This window comes from Podarcis cretensis (assembly GCF_951804945.1).
Source record: "Podarcis cretensis genome assembly, chromosome: 6".
Classification (NCBI taxonomy): domain Eukaryota; kingdom Metazoa; phylum Chordata; class Lepidosauria; order Squamata; family Lacertidae; genus Podarcis; species Podarcis cretensis.
In genome coordinates, this window is record NC_137175.1 from 84,046,620 (window position 1) to 84,073,434 (window position 26,815).

At 42.1% G+C, this 26,815-nt stretch overlaps 1 protein-coding gene across 3 annotated transcripts; it reads left to right on the forward strand.

The window, feature by feature from the left end:
• Nucleotides 1–5,384: 5,384 nt before the first annotated feature.
• ZBTB41 (zinc finger and BTB domain containing 41) lies at nucleotides 5,385–21,113 on the forward strand. Of its 3 annotated transcripts, none has more exons than XM_079981261.1 (11): nucleotides 5,385–5,491; nucleotides 8,019–9,247; nucleotides 11,655–11,862; nucleotides 13,190–13,256; nucleotides 14,234–14,381; nucleotides 14,718–14,847; nucleotides 15,113–15,208; nucleotides 16,206–16,312; nucleotides 16,596–16,701; nucleotides 17,258–17,346; nucleotides 18,218–21,113. In XM_079981261.1, exons 2-11 carry the CDS (start codon nucleotides 8,110–8,112, stop codon nucleotides 18,871–18,873), a joined length of 2,745 nt encoding a protein of 914 aa, XP_079837387.1. In that variant the 5' UTR covers nucleotides 5,385–5,491; nucleotides 8,019–8,109; the 3' UTR covers nucleotides 18,874–21,113. The 3 variants fall into 3 exon arrangements, with proteins under 3 accessions (XP_079837387.1, XP_079837386.1, XP_079837388.1); XM_079981260.1 differs by lacking the exon at nucleotides 5,385–5,491 and adding an exon at nucleotides 5,509–5,721; XM_079981262.1 differs by lacking the exon at nucleotides 5,385–5,491 and adding an exon at nucleotides 5,509–5,721 and having other exon boundaries at nucleotides 8,019–9,127.
• Nucleotides 21,114–26,815: the final 5,702 nt, after the last annotated feature.

Below are 26,815 nucleotides of genomic sequence, written 5' to 3' on the forward strand. Positions count from 1 at the left end.
AGAAATTTGGGGTTATTTCTAAATCGCAGGACTGTCCTCGGCCATTTTCACATCTGAAGTCAAAATGACACACCTCGATAAATAATTGTGTGCAACAAAAATAGAAATAGAAATAGAAAAATTAAGTGAGACTACAGAGGAGAGGGGGAAACTGGGAAACAACTTAGAGTGCAATGCCACATTCTGTATGAAAAATGACAACGAATAAAGCAAATATTGATACCCCTTGCCAGTGTGTGTGTGTGTGTGTGTGTGTGTAATGAATGATGAAAGAGACTGGAGACAGAAATATGGCAGTCCACCCTTTACTTGCTCTTCAAAGTCCCTGTTTCACTCTTGGCAAAAGAGTTGTCACCTGTTTTACTTGCCCCTACTGCTGTGTCTAAGGGTAGCACTGTGGGTTAAACCACAGAGCCTAGGACTTGCCGATCAGAAGGTTGGTGGTTCGAATCCCCGTGAGGGGGTGAGCTCCCCTTGCTCGGTCCCTGCTCCTGCCAACCTAGCAGTTCGAAAGCACGTCAAAGTGCAAGTAGATAAATAGGTACTGCTTCGGCGGGAAGGTAAACGGCATTTCTGTGCGCTGCTCTGGTTCGCCAGAAGTGGCTTAGTCATGCTAGCCACATGACCTGGAAGCTGAACGCCAGCTCCCTCAGCCAATAAAGCGAGATGAGCGCCACAAGCCCAGAGTCGGTCACGACTGGACCTGATGGTCAGGGGTCCCTTTACCTTTTACTGCTGTGTCTAACTGCTACTTGATACTTTGTATAGGATTGCTAATTATAAAAAACATGGCTTCAAGCACCACACAGTGGGAGAGCTCAGTTAAACCTGGGAGAGCTGCTATCTTTGTCCATGTGTTTTACAGTATTTTATTTATTAAATTTACATATTTCCCTTCATCTGAGGATCACAGGGTGGTTTACAATATGGAAACAAAAAACACACACCATAATAATAAACGAAAACAATACCTCCCGCCTGAGTTTAAAATCCCATTGATGTTTAATTAGTCAATTAGTCAAAGGCCTAGGAAAGAAGAGGAATGTTTTCACCTGCTGCCTAAAGGTGCATAATGAAGACACCAGGCGAACCTTCCTGGGGAGAGCATGCCACAAATGGGGGGGGGGGCACTGCAGGAAGGCACGTTCTTGTGTTGACACCCTCTGGACTTCGCATGGAAGAGGCACATGAAGAAGGCATACCCTCCAACATTTCTCTGATGAAAATAGGGATATCCCATTCCATAATGATAATGTAACTATTTATACCCCACACATCTTACCGGGTTGCTCCAGCCACTCTGGGTGGCTTCCAAGATACATATAAACATAATAAAACATTGAACATTAAAAAGAAAAATCCCTATACAGGATTGCCTTCAGATGGCTCGGGGCCCAGATAATTCCATACCTTCCAACTTTTCTCTAGCGAAAATAGGGATGTCCTAAGGAAAAGCAGGACATTCCAGGATCAAATCAGAAACTGCAGCTGTTGTACAAGGGATGACTATTATGACTGGAATGTAATTAAAAACAGTAAGATTTTGGAACGCAGAAACAAAGTAAATCACCAAACGACCAATTCTAGCACACGGGGGGCCACTAAAATTATTTAATTTGGTATTTGAATGATTAGTATTAGCAATTGTATTATAATTTAGCATTGATATAATGAGGCTATGTAATAACAAAATTTAAGGTCTTAAATATATATAATAAATGTTCATAAATGTACCAACCAAGCACATACATAGATATGTGGACCACATGTCTGGAGCAGCACAGGAAGACCGCCCTGAAACCATTTTGACTCCCGAACTGACCAAATGTTTTCTCTGCAAGGAGGGAGGGGGTGAGGGAATCTTCCCACTGTCTCAGGAATTGGGTAATCACCATTTCAAGGGAATGGGCAGACTACCAGGAAAGGCAATCAGATAACTCATTATCAGATAACCTGGCAGACAGGAAAAACAACAACATTCAAAATTACTGTTATAGACTGCCTTTGCTGTGATGTAGGTATCATGTTCGTGGGGGTTGGTCTTGGGTTACACTCCTTCTGTGATGTATGTATGATGTATGAAGGGCTGGTCTTGAGCTCCAGGGAATTTAAAATGTCTATATTGAGGCATCTAATCATAGCCTGCATTTTACTTAGGCTTATATTTTTGATCAGGGCCTGCATTTTAAAATGAGCTTAAAGATTTTCAAATGTTTCATGCCAGGCAGAAGACCAGCTGCCTAAGTACTTTGGCAAGATGTTTATCCTCCTGGACAAGGGGGCCCCCTGATTTATAGCAGAAAACAATTCTCAAAGTCGTAAAAAGGGAATTACAGGCTGAGAGCCAAGGTTACACTGACCCTACATATTACAGAATATAAAAAAGGCTGAGAAAAAACATAATTAAGACTTGGTAAATAGTAAAATAAAACCATGTGCCTCCCATTAAACTTGAGCCATATTTTCCTAAGGTTAAAAGGCCAAGAGCAAATAGAAGAGCAACTGGCTTGGCTGGAGAAGGGAGTGTAAACAGAAGAAGAGGTTTTCTTCCTATTTTATCTTGAGGTTGTAAAATGTTCCTTCCTTTTTTACTTTGAGAAGGTTTATTCTTCTAAAAGGCTATCTATGATAATGTATGAAATATATTGGCTTAAATGTAATTATGCAAAGGATTCAGGAACTAAGAAATGTTAAATCCTTATGCTAGATTCTTATTTCATATAGTTGGAAGAGACCACAGGGGCCATCAGCCCAGCCCCCCTGCCAAACAAGAAACATCATTAGAGCACACATATGGTTGTCAGGCCTTTGTTTAAAGACCTCCAAAAGAAGGAGATCTTTCAATGTTGATGTGAACTCAAGATTCTTGACATCTGTTTAAGATAAAAATTTAAAACTATTAAACCATCTGTTTTGGAGGGTAATAGGGCAAGGAGGGCAAGAGGTGAGCTGGTAATTAAGGTTTCTTGTTAAGACAAATGTAAGATATATGACTACTTATTTGTCATTTATAGATAGAAGAATATATAGCTTTTTGTTTCCCATAAAAGGCAAAAGGAAATGGGTGTATCTTTTGTGATTGGTTCTAGCAAACAGCCAATAGGAATTTCAACCAGGCTGATTGGACAGAGGCAGCCACAGGAGGAGCAAGGGGGCTGGGTTAAGGAAATATAAGTGCTGGCCATAATGGCAGGAGGCCAGGCCAGAGCTTGGTAACCATATACCACTGTGCCTCTCATTTATTTGTCTGACAAATAAATTATTATTTTAATTTCTCTATTGCTGCGTTGAATATTTCATTCCAGCTAAGCGTTAACCACAAGCAGGGTGCTACAATATAAGAGCAGGCACACCTTTGTTCTGGGTCCTCCTCCGTCCTCCTGCGTGTGAGTGGAGCACCCTGTTGCAACAGCTTTAATAAAGATCAGACTTACTCGCTGCTTTGCTTCTCAGTATTTTCTGGTTGGCCTGTTATTTTCTCCTACCGATAGGGAACCCACTTAAGGACTCTATATGGGCTCTTGGATACCCCATAAGGGAAGAAGGGCAGATTTTGTTTACAACAGCTATTATTGGATTATTGCAATTGAAAACTAATTATTATTACTACAGAAACTGGGATGGCTTCTCTAAATCAGGCACATCCCTGGAAAATAGGGACACTTGATCTCAGGGTCCGGGTAGGTTCATACAGAAAGAGGCAGTCCTTGGGGTATTGCGGTCCCGAACCATTTGAAGCTAAGGTAAAGTTAAAGGGACCCCTGACCGTTAGGCCCAGTCGTGACCAACTCTGGGGTTGCGGCGCTCATCTCGCTTTCTTGGCCGAGGGAGCCAGTGTACAGCTTCCAGGTCATGTGGCCAGCATGACTAAGCCGCTTCTGGCGAACCAGAGCAGCGAGCGGAAACGCTGTTTACCTTCCCACCAGAGTGCTACCTATTTATCTACTTGCACTTTGACGTGCTTTCGAACTGCTAGGTTGGCAGGAGCAGGAACCAAGCAACGGGAGCTAACCCCGTCGCGGGGATTCGAACCGCCGACCTTCTGATCGGCAAATCCTAGGCTCTGTGGTTTAACCCACAGCGACACCCACGTCCCTTTCATTTGAAGCTATCTAGGTCACGAAATTAAAAGACGCCTGCTTCTTGGGAGGAAAGCAATGACAAACCTAGACAGCATCTTAAAAAGCAGAGACATCACCTTGCCAACAAAGGTCCATATAGTTAAAGCTATGGTTTTCCCAGTAGTGATGTATGGAAGTGACAGCTGGACCATAAAGAAGACTGATCACCGAAGAATTGATGCTTTTGAATTATGGTGTTGGAGGAGACTCTTGAGAGTCCCATGGACTGCAAGAAGATCAAACCTATCCATTCTGAAGGAGATTAGCCCTGAGTGCTCACTGGAAGGACAGATCCTGAAGCTGAGGCTCCAATACTTTGGCCACCTCATCAGAAGAGACGACTCCCTGGAAAAGACCCTGATGCTGGGAAAGATGGAGGGCACAAGGAGAAGGGGACAAGATGGTTGGACAGTGTTCTTGAAGCTGCCAGCATGAGTTTGACCAAACTGCGGGAGGCAGTGGAAGACAGAAGTGCCTGGCGTGCTCTGGTCCATGGGGTCGCGAAGAGTCGGACACAACTAAACAACAACAGGTCCAAACTAGCACTTTGAATTGGGCCCGGAAACTAATTGGTAGTCCATGCAGTCGGACCAGGATTGGTGTAAGATGCTCGGCGGTTTTGCCTTGGTGAGCAACCTGGCCGCTGAATTCTGCCCCAAACCGTCTCCAAGGGCAGCCCCACGTACAATGTGTTGCAGTAGTCTAACCTAGAGCTTCCCAGGGCGTGGAGGACAGAAGTTAGGCTATCCCTGACAGGGTTGGGGCCACTAAACAGAGCAGTAGGACTGGGGATACTGAGCTGCCTGGAGGTTGAGGATGCCTTAAAGCCTCTCATAACCCTGGAAGCTGGGGTGCCAACTTGAACAGCATATTGGGGTGGGGAGCAGGTATGCCCCATCCCACATAAACAGCACCCCCTCAACTATTTTATGGGGGGGTCGGGCGAATAGTTGGCTCCCACGTCCCCCCCAAACGGATACTTTTGCCACTCATGGCGCCTCATGGAGACCGGAAGCGTCTGTTGAGCGGAGCGCCCGCTTTGGCGCGGTTCCTTTGGTGGGAAGTGAGCGCGCGAAAGACACAGACAGACAGAGCCGGGCGCCAATCTCCGCTCGCGCCGACGCTTTGGCCCCGCAAGGCTCAACGTAGAACCCGACGTGTACACGCGCGGGCACTCGGCCCGAGTCCCTAGGGCGTCGCATTTCATTCGCCCGCCCGCCCGCCTGCCATTGGCTCCTTTCCTTTGCACCCGCCCCTTCCTACACCACACGCACACGCACGTGCGCTGGGCCCCCGACTGTAAACATGCCGCGACTTCCTCCGTGCGTCTCGACGCACGCCGGAACCCGGAAGTGATGGCGGGGAAAGAGGTGTGTGGAGCGGGTGGGGGCGAGGTGGCTGGAGACTCGCTTGCGCGCGGCGGCGGCGGCGGTCGCCGGGAGGGTGGGGGCTGAGAGGGGTGTGTCCGCGCGTGCTGTCAGCCGTCGCTCCCCCCCCCCCGCTCCTCCCCTTCCCTCAGCGGTGCTTCTTCAGGGGGGTTTCCGAGGGGCGCTGCCCTTGATCTTGGGAAAGGGGTTGAAGGGGGGGAAACTAAGGCCAGGTATGTACTTGTATGCGTGCGTGCGCGTGCGCGTGTACGTGCTCGCCTCCGATCTGTTACTGGCCGAGGTTTTTTTTTATTTCTCTGCTGCTGCTGGCGGCTCGTTCCGATCTCCGTGTCGCAGGGGTGGGAATCTCCTTTTGGGGGGTTCACGTGTGAACGTGGCGTCTTAGACACGTGTTGAGCCCGCTGAAGTCGGCGGGAATAGTTAGGGGCAGAGAAGGCTGAGGCGGGTGGGATAAGGAGGACCCAGCAGCTTTCAGACCGCAGGTGGATATGCTGGTCGCAAATATAATCTTGTGACAACCAAGCGAAATATGGAGCTGTAGAATTGGAAGGTACCCCAAGGGGTCATCTAGTCTAATCCCCTGCGGTGCAGGAATATGCACGTACGGGGATCGAACTTGTGACCTTGGTGCAGTGGGTCAGGCTGTTAAGCAGAAGGTTGGTGGTGCAAGCTCCCCACAGGCAGGATTCCTGCATTGTAGGGAGGCTGAATAGATGACAGAGGAATCCCTTCAAACTCTACAATTACAGTGGTACCTCGGGTTAGGTACTTAATTCGTTCCGGAGGTCCGTACTTAAACTGAAACCATTCTTAACCGGAAGCACCACTTTAGCTAATGGGGCCTCCTGCTGCTGCCACGCCGCCGGAGCACAATTTCTGTTCTCATCGTGAAGCAAAGTTCTTAACTTGAAGCACTATTTCTGGGTTAGTGGAGTCTGTAACCTGAAGTGTATGTTACCTGAAGCGTATGTAACCCGAGGTACCACTGTATGGGATTCTATGAATCAGTGCTTGTGTGTGTGTGTTCACGTATGTAGATCCTACTCTCACTTTGTTGGCTGCCACCAAAAGTAAGCTTTGAATACAGGAGATGATAAAAGTTACGCGGTTTCAAGTGTCACAGCCTTCCCTGCTGTGCCCTTTTGTTGATATCTCCTTTTACCATCTGTTTCGCTCAGGTCTTAAGCGTGATGCTGGGACAGCAGGGACAATTTACCTGTGTGACCTTGCCTGAGCTAAGGATTTAAATAATCCCAGGGTTTGACTAGCCATTACTATCATTATCATTATTATTACCACAGTTGCTATTGATATTCACCCTTCACCGTGGGTGCCATTCACCAGCAGGTGCCAGGGTGCCGTTACAGCAATTAAATTTTAAAACAGTTTAAAGAGATCACAATCGCAGGAATGGGGTGGGCCCTGAAAGCGCGCATCTCGGGTGTCAAGGACGAAGGAAAATAGATGTGAATGTGGAATGAGGCAACTGATACTGGACAGTCATGAAACAGCAGGAAACTGTTGCTTATTTAAATATATCATCATCATATTTTTAGTGCCAGGGTGAGGGAAAAGACACTTGTGGGATGTTGTTCTGCCACTGTTGCCAAAATAGCCTTGACTTTGGGAGTGGGGAAACGAGGGCTGCCATTTGCTCCTTTTCAGGCAGCAAAATGCGCCGGAGTGGTCCTGAATGTGACAAGGTGTACATGCTACACTGCATAAGCAAATTTTCATGTTTTCCTGGTGCATTTTTAAATTCAGCCATTAGGGAAGCATTTTTATAGGTCATTTAAGAACTTGGTGTGCAGGACCTAAGCATGTTTAATTTAAAGTAAGGCTACAATTTGAAGAGCACTCAGTTTGGAGGAAATCTTGTTAAAGTCTGAGTGGTAAGCTCATCTAAGCTTAGTTTCTAGTCAACATGTTTTGTGTTGCTACATCAAGTGTTGTAAGTACACACAAACTGAGTTTTTTATATTAAGTAACCAATATTAACAATGTTTATCCACATTTCTCCCCATCATTAATGTATACAGATAATTGGTTTCTGTTACTGTGCAATCATAACTCTGTTTAATCAGAAGTAAGTTTTATTTGATTGAGTGGGACTTATATCAGGGTAAGTGGTGTTAGAATTGCAGCCTGCCTTATGTATAGAATATACTTTAGTTAATAAAATATCTTCATATGTGTGCAAACAACCTTCTCTTATTCTAACATAGTTGTGGAAATATGAAAAATCACCACTTAAGGACCACTTAACATAGCTCTTGTGTAAAGGTTTATGTAAGTGTACCTCTTGATACGTACTCTTGTAGAATCTTTCAGACTAAAAGTTACATTTTGGTCTCTAGAATATGTGTGGGTGGTGACTGGCTTTGAGGGGGCAATGAATATATTTGCAAACGTATTACTACCTGCTCAAAAGTAACTTAATTCCTGTTGAGAAATTACATGTGCCTGGGTTTCAAACAAAAAAAATGTTTAAATTGTTTGTTTTTTACAGATTATAATTTCAGATATTACTGAAGCAACAATCTGTTTGAGAGACTTTGGGTTACATATGAAGTTCCTGATTTTAAAGTGGCACAACTGCAATGAAGAAAAGGAGAAAGCTCACTGCAAATTTAGATGACAAAAAACATCTTGATCATCGGAGGGAATCTTCAGATAAGATTCCTGTTGCAGATTCTGTGCAGAAAGTTACTGCTGGTTCTGCAGGAGTAGCTGCTGCAGACCAGCTTGAGTATTCTAAAGAACTCCCGCCATCAACAGCTCAAAGAAAGCTTTTGAGCTCCCTGCAGTACAACAGAAATCTACTCAAATATTTAAATGATGATCGACAGAAACAACCATCTTTTTGTGATCTGCTCATAATTGTTGAGGGAAAAGAATTTAGTGCCCACAAGGTAGTAGTTGCTGTTGGGAGTAGTTACTTTCATGCCTACTTGAGCAAAAATCCAAGTACAAATGTTGTTACCTTGGATCACGTAACTCATTCAGTTTTCCGCCATCTACTTGAATTTCTCTATACGTCAGAGTTTTTTGTGTATAAGAATGAAATCCCCTTGGTTTTAGAGGCAGCTAAGTTTTTAGATATTATCGATGCAGTCAAACTGCTGAATGCTGAAAATGTTTCCAGTTTGCAATTTGAAGAGGCGTCGGAGAATGCGTCCCAGGTAGAAACATCCAGTGAACAAACTCCCCAAGCAGCAAGCAATCACCAATGCACTCTGTGCAATCGCAACTTTTGTTACAAGAAATCCTTAGAAAATCACTTGTCCAGAGCACACAAAGCTTCTGCCCGGGAAAAAGAACATGGGCTAAAAATGGTCGAGAGCTCAGATACTTCTATCAGAAGATCACTGCGAAATCGCAAATGTCCGGCTAAGTTTGATCAAAATGAGAATGAAAGTGAAGATGCATCTGATGGCAATTTAAATCAAGCGAGTCCTGGCAAGAAGAATGATGAGTCTAATGACGAGTCTAACAATGAATCTGAAGATAGTGGAAGTGAATATCACACTGATGAAGACCGGCAAGAGGAGGATACAACTGACACCGAGTCTGAAGAGCAAAGTGAAAAAGAACGTGATGAAGAAAGACATGAGACAGGTGATCCAGCAGGAAATATTTCTGGAGGCGGTCTTTCCACATATATTCCAGTCATTTTTCAGAACGGTAGCAAAAAATACTTGCAGTGTCCTAAGTGTAATAAAATATTTGATCGAGCAGGTAAGTGGGAATCACATGCTCGAGGTGCTTTGCCTCTTAGGTTCAAACAGATTTGTGCTCTTTGTGATCATTCCTCACGCCTCTAAAAGGGCTTATGCCACACACTGTAAATGCAGGTCTTATATAGAGCATTACAGTTCATATTATTGAGCGAAGTGTGTAGCTGACATCCTTGGAGTAGTAAAAGAAAACTAGGACCTCATGTGTTCTGTATATTGCCATATCCTTTGCGCTAGTATAACAAATACAGCAAGTTATGGTCATGTCGTTTAACTACCTGAACAACCATATTTTGAAATGCATGTGAAAATAACATTAGAAAAAGAACTGTTAGATGTGTAATCCAGAGAATACTTCAGTTTTTCTGGACTTACTGTTACAGTTCTTTTAAGCATAAGTCATCTTTGAAAAAGACATGCATGTTGTTGTTAGGCATTTGAACACATGTGTGTTAATTATTGGAATTGAGAGTAGCTAACATGCCTTCTGTATGATGTTGGACTACAACTTTTGCCAGCCCCAGTCAGCACAACCAGTGATCAGGAAGAATGGGGATTGTTGTCTAGCCATCACCTGGAAGGCAGATCATCACTGTTGTTGTTGTTGTTGTTGTTGTTGTTGTTGTTGTTGTTGTTGTTGTTACCACCCTGCCTTTCACCCGACAGGACTCAAGGCAGTTTGAGATAAAAACAAGAATCACTAAAAACAATAATTTAAAACAATTAAATCGATAGAATTAAAACTATATACATATATAAAATCTGTTTAAAACATACAGAAGATAATTACAATAAAAACAGCACAGCACCAGCCCTCTCAGTAAAAGCACTCAGTTCCCTGTTAAAGCAATAAGATCTTCACCTGCTGGCAGAAGGATTGGAGAGAACCAGTCTACTCCAGGGAGGGAATTCCAGAGTCTGGGAGCAGCCACTGAGAAGGCCCTCTCCTGAGTCACCATCAAGCATGCCAGTGAGGGACTAATAATAATAATAATAATAATAATATATTCCTTATACCCCCCACCCACCTGACTGGGTTGCCCCAGCCAGTCTGGGTAGCTTCCCACAAGATAACAGCAAAATGTCAAACCTTAAAAACTTTGCAATACAGGGCTGCCTTCAGATGTCCCTGCTCTAAATCATTGGTCTTCATCTGGTGGGCCATGACTTTTACCAGTCGTTGTTGCAACCGAGAGAAAGAGAAGGTTAGATATAGGTCTGAAAACAAAGTTTGTTTCCTTGCAACTCTTTTGGGAACACATGATGGTGATGGCTTTATGAACTGAAGCTGCCGCATTCTGGCATGTCTGTTAGTTGCATGGATGCTGAAATTTATGTAATTGTGACAACTCACAAAAGGCCTGCTGAAGTCATCTGAACTCTGGAGGCTGCATGTTCACTCCTACAAGGAGGCACCAATTGATACTGTGATTCTTCCTGTGGCCTTACATGCTGTTAATGCTGATCAGCCATCTGAGCCAGGCCTTAAAGGTAAAGGTAAAGGTACCCCTGCCCGTACGGGCCAGTCTTGACAGACTCTGGGGTTGTGCGCCCATCTCACTTAAGAGGCCAGGGGCCAGCGCTGTCCGGAGACACTTCCGGGTCACGTGGCCAGCGTGTCATCGCTGCTCTGGCGAGCCAGAGCCGCACACGGAAACGCCGTTTACCTTCCCGCTGCTAAGCGGTCCCTATTTATCTACTTGCACCCGGAGGTGCTTTCAAACTGCTAGGTTGGCAGGCGCTGGGACCGAGCAGCGGGAGCGCACCCCGCCGCAGGGATTCGAACCGCCGACCTTTCGATCGGCAAGTCCTAGGCGCTGAGGCTTTAACCCACAGCGCCACCTGCGTCCCTAGCCAGGCCTTAGTCACCTTTAATAAAGGTAAAAACAATATACAACAACAAATTTAAATTGGTGAATTAATCCAGATTCCGGTAAAGACCTCTGAGCTCGGTTATTACAGCAGGGCATGGTCCAAGGCATGGGATGACTAGTTGGTCAAGAAGACTCTAGCAGAGGAACTGAAACTCATTGGTTGAGTCCCTATGAAGTCCGGGGAAGCACCTTAACAATTTCATTGCAGTGCCAGTTGAGATCGACTGAGGTGAAATTGCATTGTGTTTTAGCTCTTGAGTGAGTTCACTCAGGTTGTGAACTAGTGGTGACAACCACATCCCAAACACTTCTAGGTCAGCTATCAGAAGACAGAACAATTTCCCAGTTTAGAGAACGTGTTCCTTCCCAAATGGAAATACTTCCTTGAAGAAGGGCTTCATTTATTTATATAACGCACTATAACCTTGGAAATGCCATCAGAACCTATACTTAATGCGTAGTAGTACTGAATGTTTGCAGAACTAGTTGCTGGTTGGGTGTCTAATATTTTAACTGGAGTGGTTTGTTTTGTAGGGAAATTTGAGATCCATTCTCGTGTGCACACTGGCGAGAAGCCGTTTCAGTGCGATATCTGTCATCAGCGCTATTCAACCAAATCCAATTTAACTGTACACAGAAAGAAGCACAATGATGAAATTGTATGTCATAAAAAGGAACACAAATGTCCATATTGTAACAAACTGCACGCCACAAAAAAGACCCTAGTAAAGCACTTGAAGAGGCAAGTATGAATGAAATTTCTTATGCTATACTTACATGCTGTGATGATGTGATTTATTTTCAGTACAAGATTATAAAAAAGTGTTGACGCAGGAGATTTTATATATAAGCTACCTGCTTGAAATATGTGGCAACCATTTATTTTTAAAGTGCATGGCATTAAAAATGTGTGTGTTGAGGTGCTCTGCATATTTTATAAAGTGACTACATTGTTCCATTGCATGGCAAGTGCTTGTATTTTGAGACAATTCAAATGCTTGCCTGCTGTTGATGCTCTGTACATTGAAGGGCTCTTTTCATCTCACACACACACACACACACACACACACACACAAACAAACAAACACGAGTGATAATGTGAGGAATCCATATGTATAACAGTATAGGCTGGTTTCAAATAATGTTTGGGCTAAAGGGCTGGGCATGGAAAGGGCAGCACATTAGAACAATATGTTACAGCTTTGCTAATGCTGTATAATTGGAATATACAGGGAATATGTTGGGCTGTGCATTGGACATGGGCGAAGTCTGAGGTGAATTAGGATGTTTCAGGGGGAACAAGCTTCAACCCAGATTGTCCTGGGCCAGGTTGGGTCAGGCTGCTCAGAGCAATCCAGGGCTATTAACGGTTGGGGACAGTGTTAGAAACAGATATGAAAGCTAGGAGTTAAATGGTACCTTAAACCTAGGTTATAGGTGCAACAACAGAAGGTCTAGGCACTCTTTTTTTATAACAAAAATTCAAAGCTGAAAATGAATGAACAGCTAAAATATTACATTCATTTTTCATATGGCCTAGTTCCTTCCCCTGCCCACCCACCCCCTAATATTCTTAAGAGGGTCTCTGCTCTAGTCTTCAGAGAGTAGCTGAAGTGGGGAGGCAGAAAAAGGTCCTCCTTTCTTTCCACTCTGCAGTTTTAATCTGAAATCTTAAGGGCAGTACTGCACCCAGAGCTTAGAAACTGCTTGCGCTAATTAAATTCCCTGTCACAAAATTTGCCTAGAACAATGGGAGTTTTGAACACTGGTTGGTGTGCGCAGCGTCTCCTTTCCCACCAGGTCTTTTAAATTATAGTGTGAACAAGCAGTCACAAGGTAGAGGGGTTCACAACATAAAATTACAATATAAAAACACAAAAATCATAATAAAAAATAATATGCAACAACTGCAAATGAGAATATATAAAACATTTTTGCTTTTATGTAGCATGGGGAGTATGTCTGTTGTGGGTACTAATACAGCTTGCTTCTAATATTTCTTTCTGTGCTCAAACATATAATTTCCTTACTCTCGAAATAATTTCTCAATGGATTTTCCCACCCTGCAGATTCCATCCTGAAAAAGTACAGGAATTTCTCTCCAAAAAGAAAAAGAGTGAAGGCTGGAAATGTGATGTAAGTATAACTTTGATTTTATTGGGAAGAAATGGACACTTTTCATTGTTACTACTACTACTACTACTACTACTACTATTATTATTATTATTTATTAGATTCATAAACCACCCATCAAAAGACCTTAGCGCAGTTCACAAGATAAAAATACAAAATAAAAGCACAGATAAATAGTTAAAGCAGAAACAACAAAACAATAATCCCCACTACTCTGTCTCAGATTCAGAGAACTGACTGTGCATGCAATCCGGTTGTGTGGATTTTCCTTTTCAGCTGCAGTTCATATAAGGCACTGGTTTCCTTTACTTTCTGGTGCATGTAATAGTGGGGCACAGGGAGCTCCTATGAGGAGGCCCCCCACAAACTCTAGTCTATGGGCGAAAATTCATATTTCATGGCTTTTGATATCTCTTCCCCCCACCTTATTTTTTAATGCATAATGCTATTCAAAGTTATTATTATAATAATTTTTTTGCATATGTTGGATTGAGACATTCTTAGAAAATGTGATTGGTACGTGGCAGTGATTGATGCCCAAGTTCTTAACACCAAATAAAAAAGACCAGTCCTACTTTCTGTTATGCACATTTGTGTAATACCTTCCTTTGATATATAGCTGGTTTCATGGCTGCAATGAAGATTTAAAAATAACTGACTTCATGCGGTAGTATTTTCATCTGGTAGCGTGATCATGTAAATTCATAGTGAATAGTAGTTTCTGCAGTTAATCAAGATGCACAGGAATCAGACATGGGTATAGTAGAATAGCCGCACAATGCACTTTCAATGCACTTTCAGAAATATAATATTCTGATGGATTCCTCACTGTCTAAATATTAGCACTTCTGTTGATTAAAAACAGAGTAATATATTTCTTTCATTGATGTCCAGCCTTCAAGAAGCTTGTGTGTGTGTACATGGCACATTCTAGTGGATGTTAATATGTAATTGGTTGGTTGGCTGTTCTATCACTTTAGATTTGCAATAAATCTTTCACTCGAAGGCCTCATCTGGAAGAACACATGATTCTACACACACAGGATAAGCCCTTTAAGTGTACATATTGTGAAGAGCACTTTAAATCCCGCTTTGCAAGACTGAAGCATCAAGAAAAGTTCCATCTCGGTAGGAAAATCCCATTCTGCTAGTAAATATTAATTATAAATGCATTTTCTTCAGTGTGTATTTGTTGACATAAATCATCATTCACTAAGCAACTTGTGCAAATCTCTTCCAGGATTGTGTTTCAGTATGTGTGTTCAACTTGTTTTTAGTTGCTCAAAATAATCAATACTGCTTCCGCTTTTGAAATACGCCTGTATGTATTGAAGGGATTATTAGAAGTGTGTATTTTGCCTGTCAGTTTCATATCCCTGAAGTCTAAAATAATGTGCTTGGCTTTGATGCGATCCTTGTTGCTCAAGTGGAAACAATGTAAATTGCATTTGTCTTTCTTCCCAGGACCTTTTCCATGTGATATTTGTGGTCGTCAGTTTAATGATACTGGCAATCTGAAGCGGCATATTGAATGTACTCATGGAGGAAAGAGAAAATGGACATGCTTTATTTGTGGGAAATCAGTTAGAGAAAGGTAGGTAGTAATATATATGCATAAAGAAATGTTTTTGTAGCAATTTGTTTCTACACACAAAACTCTTAACTTTTCAGAAGTTTTTGTATGATAAATAGGAAAAGGTTGACCTAATACTGTATTTCAGTCTTTTAAAATCTTACTAATGGAAACAGTAGTTCTCCATTCTTCAGAATGTATTGGACTTTATAAGAACTGCAACTATTGATGACAATGAAAAGGCTAGAGTATATATCCTTCAAATATTTCCATTTCTCTCCTCCAGAACAACTTTGAAAGAGCACTTGAGAATCCACAGTGGAGAGAAGCCTCATTTGTGTAGTATTTGTGGGCAGAGTTTTCGTCATGGAAGTTCATACAGGTAACCCATGTCTGTATCATTACTTAGGATTACTGATAGTAGCATAATGTCAGAAATGCTCTTGACATTTTGTTTACACTTGGGCAGAAGTTAGAAAAAGCAGCTGTGGTCGCTTTTTATTTTTTGCAAGGTTACTTGGAGTTAGGCTGGAAAAGGAGGCAGGGACAGGAGCGTGTTGCCAGCAAGAGACTCTTAGCCACATGAAAAGTTTTTTTTATATATAATTTTTTTACTGTTTTTTCCCACAGTTTTATACATTTTAACAAAACAATTTCTAACATAAAAGTACAAGGTACTTTTGAACCTTCGGTCCTCCTTCCCTCCCTGCATGGGTTCCACGTTTAAGATTAAATTTGCTGCATCTTTTACCATTATCCATCTGTTAAATATCCATAATTATCATTAAAAAATCCACGTTACAAGTGTCATTACATCCCTGCCAGTGATTTTAACTGTTTACAGTGGTCTTTTAAATAAATTACAAATTTGCTCCAGTCTTTAGAAAATACTTGATCTTACTGGTTTCGGATCTTCCCCATCAATTTCGCCATCTCTACATGTTCCATCAGTTTTATCTGCCATTCTTCCTTTCTTAGTACTTCTCCTTCCTTCCATTAAAAGGTTTTTTTCTAACTACTGTAACCTCACTTTTGTGTAGCCAGGTGGGCATCTGAGGAAGAGCTCCAAAATAAACAAGGATTAAGCTAGGATAGCCAGTTCAGATGTAACAACAGACCACAGTTAACCCTAAGCACAGATTCAGAACCCAACTTCAAATCATGGTTTCTGATTGGTCACAAGTTGATGATTGGGGTAGGTTCAGAGATGTAAACAAACTATGATTTAGGGTTGTGTCTAAATGCAGATACCTCATCCCATGCATGCTAAGCTATTGTTTCATCCCAGTTCTAATTACGGGGATTGCTGGCAGGCTGAGCTTTAACAGTGAGCACAAGAGATCCCGTGCAAAGTTAACCTTGTGCAATTATTAATGCAGGCTTCATCTGCGGGTCCACCATGACGACAAGCGGTATGAATGTGAAGAATGTGGAAAGACTTTCATTCGTCACGACCATCTGACAAAACACAAACGGATACACTCAGGTAGACAAATGACGTTGGCTTTTTCATTCAAAGAAACCCTGGTTGGCTCAAAAACAAAAGCATTTGATCTCCTGCTGGCCTGTAGAAGAGGGGAATGCATGAATTCAAGGCACACCACAGCCCATGCATGCAGGACTAAACCATGCATTTGACTTGACCTGAAAGCGTATGAAAGTGTACATGATTATTTGGCAGTGATCTGACAGACTGGGTTTTCCTTGTTTGGGTGCCTTCGGTCTTTTTTATTAACGCTCATTCAGATTGTGCTTTTGGTTCTCCGAAGGTGAAAAGGCCCATCAGTGTGAAGAATGTGGGAAATGTTTTGGCCGAAGAGACCACCTCAGTGTTCATTATAAAAGCGTTCATCTTGGAGAAAAGGTGTGGCAAAAGTAAGTTTTCATTTTAATTCTGAAACTCATTTGTATGTCCCAGTTTCAGTGTAACAAGAAGGATCCTTGTGTCAGCATGCTCCCTTTCTCTGCACACTTGGCTTTAGGGAGACATTGCAGTTTGCCAAACCACAGTTTCCCATCCCATCCAAACTGGGGAACTCTTGTTTTAAATGCTGCTTGGGAACCAGGATCTTCACCCCTTTCTAGTTTGTGTTTTAGGCTGCTTTGTGGCTAAAAGGCTTCCAAAGTGGCATGGAGCAATAAAAAAAAACGCTAAAACAAAAAATGACATTAAGCAGCAGTACAAATCAAGAGTACAAATTAGTTTGACCCCAAGATGCTGGTAGTTAAGTGCACAGGGTAAATTTGCTTTGACATTTTCTGCTTGTTTTCTAATCTAACACATTTATATCTTTCTCCAGGACACAATTTAAAGCAGGGGCAGGGGTGGGAATTAGAATGTTAAGCCTATGATTTTGATGCAGTTCATGTATACACTGAAAATATCCATGGATGTGGAGCTTTTTTCTAATACATTCCATTTTCCTTGAAGGTACAAGGCAACATTTCATCAGTGTGAAGTCTGTAAGAAAGTGTTCAAGGGGAAATCAAGTTTGGAAATGCATTTTAGGACACATTCAGGTGAGCAGTTGTGGACTTTATGCTTTGCTGGATCAGCAAGAATAAATGTGATGTTTCATATTATGGAATTCATAAGAGTAACATTTTGTGGCACATAGTATGCCTTGTGGCATTTGAATACTAGCTAACAGTTTAGTGTACAGTTTAGTGCATGTTTGTAGGCTCTCCTATCTCAGAATCTCATCTGAAAAGTTAGCACAAGCTAGACTTTGATGCTACCTTCTACATGCCCAAAGTTCTTGATGTTGGAGAGCTGTCATAGAATTGTACATTTGGAAGGGATTCAATGTAGTCAAATCCCCTTCAATGCAGGAATCTCAACTAAAGTGGTATATTCTAGGAAAAGCTGGACCATGTGATCAGAATTATCAGTTCAGAACTGTTAGCTCTGAGCAGTAGAATAATAAACAAACAAAACAAAATAAAACCCTGCCCATCTGGCTGAGTTTCTATATAAATCGTTATGCAAGAAAACAAGATGTCACAGACTAGATTTCTCATAGTCTAATTAGTGGACTATCATGGTTAATTACACAGTCATTTGGGATCATTCTTTACCTTTCATTGGTAGGATATCTTAGCACTAGATATAGATCTATGAAAAGCTTTACAAATGCATTTCCCGAATAGTAACCTGTTGGCTATTAAAGCAATGGTTTTGTGTGGTTTTTTTTTTTTTTTTAAAAAAAACCACAAACAAGAATAAAACTTAAAATCACAACTTTGGTTCCTCCCCCCCCCCCCCAATGTGTGCCAAAATATTTAAATTAATAAAATGCCTCTCCATGCAACGAAGAAACTAATAATGCTATGTCCTATTGATATGTTAGGAAATATTTACTCTATTTATTCTGACTTTTTTCAAACACAGGTGAAAAGCCGTACAAATGTCAAATTTGCAACCAGTCTTTCAGGATTAAGAAGACGTTAACGAAACATATGGTTATTCATTCGGATGCCCGGCCCTTTAACTGTCAGTATTGCAATGCGACATTTAAACGAAAGGACAAGCTGAAATATCATACCGACCATGTGCACGGAGGAAAGTCTGCTGAAGAATCACTAAGCCCAGTGCCGGAGGAGAAAGTAGTTTCTTTGCCAACCCAGTTTGTACCTGATGACAAGGCTTTCCAAAATGAGTCTAAACCGTTTGTGGAACCAGCCAAGGTTTATCAAGCAGAAACCAAAACAATGCTACAGAATGTATCGCCAGACGTGTGTGTACCACTAACACTGATACCCGTGCAGATACGCGAAACTCAGTCCGATCTTGTAGAACATACCACCCCTGTTTCATCCTCGCCTCACAACCTTCTTTCTTCACAACCTCCTCCAACAGACTACCAGCAAGCGACGGATTTGGCGTTTCTAGAAAAATACACACTCACTCCACAGCCTGCAAACATCGTTCATCCAGTCAGACCTGAGCAAATATTGGATCCTAGAGAACAGTCTTATCTTGGGACATTGCTGGGTCTTGATACAGCTCCCTCAGTGCAGAATATTTCAACTAATGAGCATTCGTGATTATGTATGACAGGCTATTACGACAATAGTCAACCAAGTAATTCACTAGAGCCAGGATTTCTGCTTGCGCAATTGAACTTCTTCTTCTCCCCAAACCTGCTATGGGGGGTTGAGGGAACCCCCAGATTTAGGAGACACATGGGGAGGGGAGAGGGAGTGGCGTTGCATAGCCCAAAATCCTTGTGCTAGTGGAACTACTTTGTTGGAAATAGCCTTTATATTTCCCTAGTCTTGCTTCCATGTTTAGCAATTAGAAAGCTCTCAAAGCGGAAAGTTGCCAAGTACAAAGGAAAAGAAGTGTCTTTTTAAATGCAGTAGTTCAACATGCAAAATATAATCGTGTGGTTTTTAAATATTGTACAGCTATTTTTAAAACAACTTTCATGAGGTAATCTTATTCGTCAAGAAACCTTAAATGAAATAATTGGGTCGTTTATGAATAGCTCTTCACCTTTGCATTATTAATCTGCACCTTTCATATATGAAAAAGGTTTTGGGAAGTTCAAAGGTACAAATAACACAAGTTCCTTTTTATATTTCAGATCATAAAATTATTTTAATTATTAAAGTTCTGATCTTCCCAGCTTTGCTGTTCCTGCACGGGGAAAACACAACACATTTCCAGGTTTAGCATTGCATCCAGGGATTGTGGCTTGCTAGCAATTTGTCATAACGGAAATATAATTCAAATCTGCATGCACACACAGAAGACATAATCGTTCTAAGGGCTTTAAAGATCAAACATGGCACTTTTAGTTGGGCAGCGGAGAGAATTGGCAGTCATTGCTGTTGCTTTAAGAATCGGTGAAATAAAAGACAGCTGGCCCATGCTTTTCAAGGGAATAATTTGAATAAATACCTGTATAGAAAAGTATGCTTCTAGATACTGGTTGTTGAGAATTGCAGGCAGAGGGAGATAGAGCAGTTGCCCTCTGCTCCAGCTTCCTAAGAGCATCTGATTGGCCACTGTGAGAATAGGATACTGGGATGAGATGGACTTCCATTGTGATCCAGTAGGCTGCTCTTAAGTCCGTCCTTCCTTCTTTCCTTCCTTCCTGGTTTAACTTGAGGCAGTCCTAAGTAAACTTAATTGGAAGTAATGGTCTGTTAATCCATGTGACTTAATTGGAGTAAACATCAGATTAGTCAGACAGTGGCCAGCGTTTTTAGCGTCCAATAACACTAAAAAAAAATGCTGATAAATCAGTTTCCACTTCTAGTGCTTTTGAGAACTGTTGCGAGACCTATTCTGAGATAGTTGTGGAAAAGACCCAAAATGTATATGAGCGTTGAATATAGAGGTCCTGTGATCCTCCTACAGATCTAGTACTTGTTACCTCATTACAGTATTTTCCTTTATAAATGACTGTTCTTACATTTAAACAATCGTGGAACCATAGGCTACTTGGGTGCCAGGTAGTTTGTGTTCTTGCCCATGTTTCAGCACTTAAAACAGATGGTTGCTACAAGCTTCTTTATGGTTAGGAAAACTAAGAAGCTTGCTTTGCGAGTTTTTCTATCTTAATTGTTGTCTTCAGAGTACACCAAATGTGCGTGTTAGCTGTTGAATAGTGCTAGAAATATGTAGAGTTGAAGATTTGAACTTTTGGTCCAAAGAGGTACAAGAAACTCCTGGTTTTATGGCTTTTGCCACATTTGCACATATCCTAAGGAAAGGTGGGAATGTGTAGCAAGATCAGGAGCAAATACTCAGAGGTACTGCTGTCATGTAAGTATGTTGGATAAGTGAATTAGGTTTGGAGTACATATAATGCTAATTTTTAGGAATGGGGCAAATCATGTAATCTTTTTAAGTATTTTGGCATCATTTTGATACTCTAGAACAGCGATGGCCCTCGAGATATTGCTAGACTACAACTCCCATCCTTGTCCATTGATCATGCTGGCTAGAGCTTATTGCAGTTAACATTTGCGGGAGCCAAAGATTACCCATCAATGATTAAAAAAAGGAAGCTATACAGCCCTGTGTTTACTAACTGCATTAACTAGAGTCTCATGAGCTGGAAGTTGCTTGTTTTTAATTGCTTGTTGTTATTCATTTTTGTTGTGTTTTAACTGACATTTTTGATGCTAAATTACAACTAATTGGACTTGCGTTTGCTCTGTAGCATATTAATTCGGGAACGGTTTCAAATGTGAAGAACACAACATGGCCCTTAAAAATCTGTTTATACATATGCTGATGTTGTGGAATTAAAAATGATCATTTTGACTTTGAATCTATAGAATGTTTACCATCACCTCTTCACATCAATGTTTCATGCAATGAAAGTTTTTCCCCCTGAGTGTGCAGGCCGTGTGTCACCCATGTGCGTCTCCTGGTCTCCTAAATCTTGCATTGCCCGTTAAGCAGAGGGGGTCTTTGCTGAATTGACATCTGGGAATGGAGATGGAGTGGCTATTTGAAATGCAAATGCACGGAGACTGTTCCATGGGATGGAACAGCTACCAAATGCCACCAGAAACTTCAGGAACAAATGAAGGTGGTATAACTGGTATCTACTTATGTAGTACAATAATTTATATCCTGCATTTCAGGATGTAAATGCTTCCAAGGCAGTTTACAGGTAACATTAACGCAACATTAAACTCATCAGGATCTTTGGCAAAGGACAGTTGATGGTAGATTGCCTGGGGGAAAGAGGAAGATTAGGTAGAGCTGGACTTGAGATTTTCATCTGCCTCTTAAAATTGCCAGGATTATGTAATTATTCATTTAATATTCCCTGTTGAGGGAGTGAGATACTGCACAATGGGATGCGGGTGGCGCTGTGGGTTTGCCAATCAGAAGGTCAGAAGTTCGAATCCCTGCGATACGGTGAACTCCCATTGCTCTGTCCCAGCTCCTGCCAACCTAGCAGTCTGAAAGCACACCAGTGCAAGTAGATAAATAGGTACCGCTGCAGCAGGAAGGTAAATGGCATTTCCGTGTGGCTTCCGTCATGGTGTCCTGTTGCGCCAGAAGCGGTTAAGTCATGCTGGCCACATGACCCGGAAAGCTGTCTGTGGACGAACACCGGCTCCCTCGGCCTGAAAGCGAGATGAATGCCACAACCCCATAGTCTCCTTTGACTGGACATAACTGTCCAGGGCTCCTTTACCTTTTTACTGCACTATAAATCTGCAACTTATTTATTTAAAGTATTTGTGGGCCGCCTTTAAGTCAATATATATATATAGAACAGTATCACAACCAATAATCACACAGGAAGCAGAAAGTCTTGCCAGGCACTTCATCCCTCCCCAAAAGCCGGGGCAAAGATAAGACTTTACCTGTTGTGAGAATGAAAATAACTTGGCAGCTGAGCAGGAAGGTACAAAGTCACTGAAGATGACAAATGGAACTGATTCTTGACTTGATTGAGCAGTGTATACCGTAAATCAGATTGGGAAATGAGGTGGGAGAAGTTAAGTTTTTCTTACACTACACTAACAGTGCTTGCATTTCAAATGGCTACCTCCAGTTCATATTGATCAAGCCTGAGACTTTCACATCTGTTAGTCCCTTTCCTCCGTTTATAGTTATTTGCACCCCTCTCCCAAATACCCATTTTCCCTCACCTCAGCTTTCTCTGTACCCCAAAGCGCTTGCTGTAGTTGGTTTGCACTGTCCTTTGCTGTGCCCGGTGTGTTGCTCCCTTCTCTAGGATACTTTGTGTGTGACTGTTAGATCTAGAGAGAGTTTTGCCTTAACTGTTTTTCCTGTAAAAGTGTTTGAACTGATTTGTATTGCAATGAATCAGTCTAATTGCCTGCATATCTCTCAATTTCCCAATCTATTGAAGCATTTGTACAATTCCTTGTTTCTTATATATTTCTAAGTATTTTATAAAGAAATTTGAGACACCAGACTTGTAGCTGGTTATTTTGTATGTTGTTTACATCACTGCAATGAACAATTAACTGGTTTTATTTCTGGGTTTATGTTATAGTTTTTCGTCTTGCATCCATCCACAAACACAGGCCCCAAGCATGCTTAATTTTTTCTCAGTAAAATAACTTTGCCTTTGGATAACTAGATGGCTGCTGCACAAGCTTATGTATATTACACTAGTTGATGCTTTTGCAAAAGTATAGCCTTTGTAGATCTGGGAGTTCAGTTGAAGGATGGTCTCTTTCAAATTATGGAAATACATCAGTTGCATGGACACTGTCATCCATGTTCAGTTACACTTTGGTTTTCGGACAGCCTAGTTCTCGAACGTTTTGGCTCCTGAACGATCGAAACCCAGAAGTGACTGTTCTGGTTTTCAAACGTTCTTTTGAAGCCGAATGTCCGATGGGGCTTCAGGAGCTTCCTGTAGCCAATCAGAAACCACGATTTGGAACTTGAACAGAATTCCAGAACAGATTCCATTCGACTTCCAAGGTACGACTGTACTATGTCAACACTTTGTGTCCAAGTTACTGAAGTGGACAGGAAGGAAGTAGGTTTCTTTTCATCCAACACGTGCTCATGGTTTGCTTTTTACTCCTTTAGTCCTCATTCCATCCCTTCCCCAAAGTGCAGTACATGAAACTATGCAACCCCTGACAACCAGCTCACAATGTTCGGTGGGTAGCTTCACCTACCTGGGAAGCCTGGCCTTGAAGGTGGGGAAGGGAAGGATTCAACCTCTTGGCTGAACCAGTTTGCCCTGTTGTAGACATGCCAAGTGGCCTTCACACTCAGTCTCAGGTGGGATAACAACAAAGGCAAAATACAACGGTACCTCGGTTTTCGAACGTTGTCCATTTCAAAAGACTGTTCAAGTTCTGAAACATTCAAAAAGCAAAAACTCAATAGCCGACAGCTATGCCTCAGGATCCTGCACTCAGCGGAAGCATTTACTTCCAGGTTTTCGGCGTTCGTAAACCGAAATGGTTATCAATGGAGATGTTTGAAAACCAAGGTACCATTGTAGCTTTATCATTTTTGCATGCTTCCTCCTCATCATCTGTGGGTCTGCGATTCTTCTGTAAAATATTTTTTATTTGGTTTTTACATCTTTAAGATTAGCATCACACAACAACATATCCACAGTTAAAAGATTCCCCTGAATCTCTGGACTTTCCATCTTCCCCTCCATGGGTTCTGTTGTTAAACCTTTTATACTGCATCTTTTTTCAATAATCCAAGATTTTTATAACTCCATTATGTCAATAGTTCTCATTACAAGTGTTATCACAGTTCTGCTAATGTTTTCAACTGCTTACAGTGATCTTCAAGGTAAATTATTTTTAAAAAATTCCCATTCCTTATTAAAGTTTTGGTCTTCCTGGTTCCTGAGGTTTCCGGCCAGTTTTGCCATTTCATCATAGCCCATCAACTTGATTTGCCATTCTTCTCTGGTAGAAACTTTATCTTCCTTCCATCTCTGGGCTAACAACTTCTGTGCAGCTGTCGTCGCATACATAAAAAGACTTTTCTGCTCCCTTAGAATTTCAGCACCTACAATTCCTAATAAAAAAGCCTATGGGTTTTTTTTTTTATATAAAGCTATTTAAAACATTTTAAAAATTCATTATATATCATTTTCCAGAATGCTTTTGTTACCTTACACGTCCACAACATATGATTAAAGGTGCCTTTTTCTTTGTAGGTCTGTGATTCTTAATTCAACTGAAAGTCACTTTTGCCTTCAAAAAAAGATCAGTGACCTCATTTTTCACTGGCCAGATGTGGAGTCAGTAAGCTTTGCAAGGGTTATGACTATTCATTAGATCCTGGGCTCCCAATAGGTTGGGGGGTTGCTCCTCCAGCAGATATAATGCACATGCACCCCACTACCAAAATCTGCGCAATCACTTCACAGTTTCTTCCTACCTATTCAAAGGGCCTCTACTGCACAATACCAAATGTAACAATTCACTGATAAATGTATCTATGTACTGGCTCACTGGGAAAACTTCAGAAATTCATACAGACCTGTGAGCTCAGCTACTCAGCAGCCCCTCTGCCTGAGTGATAATCCCTGGCACCCTGATACCTGAGTGCCAGACAGGTAGCCATTCCAGAAATAACAAACCCAGATGAAGACAAAAAGGTGTAATTAACTTGGCTGGGAAACAGGGAAATGTAAATATCTCTTCTGTTTCACTTGACAGATGTTTGGTGGAGGGCAAGGGAAGGCATGGGGCATGGTCCAGGATGCTCAGATTACTGCCACCAGACATCCCCTTTCATGATGTAACCATGATGTACTAGTGATGTAGATTGGGCGGTGTAACATGGGAATTAGGAGCTAAGAAAAGTTTGGGTTCCCTTTTGTACGGAGCTTCCATCTTGTTTCACCTTGTGGCAGGTGGGAGTCCTGTCGCGACAGTCTTCAATCAAGACCTGCTGTTTTGCTCTAGTATTCCTGGCTGGTGTCCTTGTTTTTTTGTCCAAGGGAGCCCTCAGATTTCTTTTCTCCCTTAACACAAGCCTTCAGATTTCTCCATTAACAAGGTCAAGTGCAGAACATTAACATTAAAAATAGGTTCGCCTAGGGATTGATCAATAGGACAATTAGGATATCTGGAAGGACCTGGAGAACCTTTCAGGCAAACAGTACAATATTTCAAGACAATTGTAGGGCTGCCATGCAGGGGATGACCTCGGGTTTTCAGTGAAACCATGACCCCACGGGCTAGAGCGTCAAGGGCTGGTTTTGTAGGGGGCTGGGAAACATTGGATTTTCACTGCCAAGCATTGCAGGGGGCCTTTTGATGGTGTTTGGCACTGTTTTGGAGTAAACCAGACGACATCATATTTTTGGCAAAATTGCTCAGGCTCATTGCCAAAGGCTCACTTTTTGGGTTTCTGCCGCCAAACGTTGCAGGGGGCCTTTGGTTGGTGTTTGAAGCCTCTTTGGAGCGATTCATTTTTCAAATATATCTTCCAGTGGGTTAAGCGGTTTTATTCAATTTATTTAGAAAAGATCTAGAGCTGGCTTCATAAGAAAAGGCACAGAAGTAAAGAGAAATGGTCCTCTCTTTTCTTCAAAAGCGATGTCCCTGAAGTCTTCTTGAATCAAGCAGCTGCCTCTGCCCCCCCCCCCCCCCCCCCGTGATCCACATTCTCTCTGGCCTCACTGTTCCTCGTGAACAAAGATCAGCACTCACCACATTGGGTTCTTGCTGAAATCACAATCCCCCAGATTAGGGTGCTGAAGACTCATTTTCTGGGGCGCTGTGAAATGTGGGGTATGTTAGGATATTTCCGTTCCACCTTAAAAGGGAGCAGGCTATGTGAGTCATACAGCCTGCGTATTTCCTGTTCACAGGATGTTTCTGTTTCGATAGAGCTGTTGTGTCTCTCCCTCTCTCTGCGCTGAACACGCTAGCAGGCAGTCAAGTTTTTCTTTGTCCTGAACGACACTGAATAAACTTTCTAATATGATACTCTCCTGAGTGCTACTTTCGCTGTGCATTATCTGCTGATAAAGCGTGCATCAGTTCTGGAATGTGGAAGCTATTTTCTGGAGCTCATGTCGTTAATTTCTGATACTGTACCTACGGGAGATCGTCCGGAGTCGACACGGAGGCAGCGATGGCCTTTGTCTCCCTGGCAGTATCCCAACAGGGTTTTCATAGAAATGGTCAGAAATGGGATTCAGTGGTTGGAAACCGCCCGGGTGAAAATAACATGGATGCCCGGGGGAATCCAGACGTATGGCAACCCATGCTGGATGTGTAGATTTTGAAATAAGGCTACCCTAACTGATCAAAGTTAAAAGGTGGGGAGGCACTTCTCCTGACTGGTAGCAGACAACGTGATCTTAGGCAATGAGATTATGGAGGGTGTATTGTCTCCCACAATGCAAGGAGGCGCACATGACCAACAACCAATAGGAAACTCTGAGGACCATCTATCTGCACGGTAGGATTATGCAGCTGTGTATTAAGAGGATAAAGCTGCAACCATCGTATTGTGACTTGTAGCTGAATTTGAATCATC

Excerpts from the sequence above, each read along its gene's own strand:
- ZBTB41 (XM_079981261.1), top strand. The coding sequence starts at position 8,110 with ATGAAGAAAAGGAGAAAGCTCACTGCAAATTTAGATGACAAAAAACAT. Across the intron at positions 9,248-11,654 it reads TAAAATATTTGATCGAGCAG|GGAAATTTGAGATCCATTCT; the intron begins GTAAGTGGGAAT and ends TTTGTTTTGTAG. Across the intron at positions 16,313-16,595 it reads ACACAAACGGATACACTCAG|GTGAAAAGGCCCATCAGTGT; the intron begins GTAGACAAATGA and ends GGTTCTCCGAAG.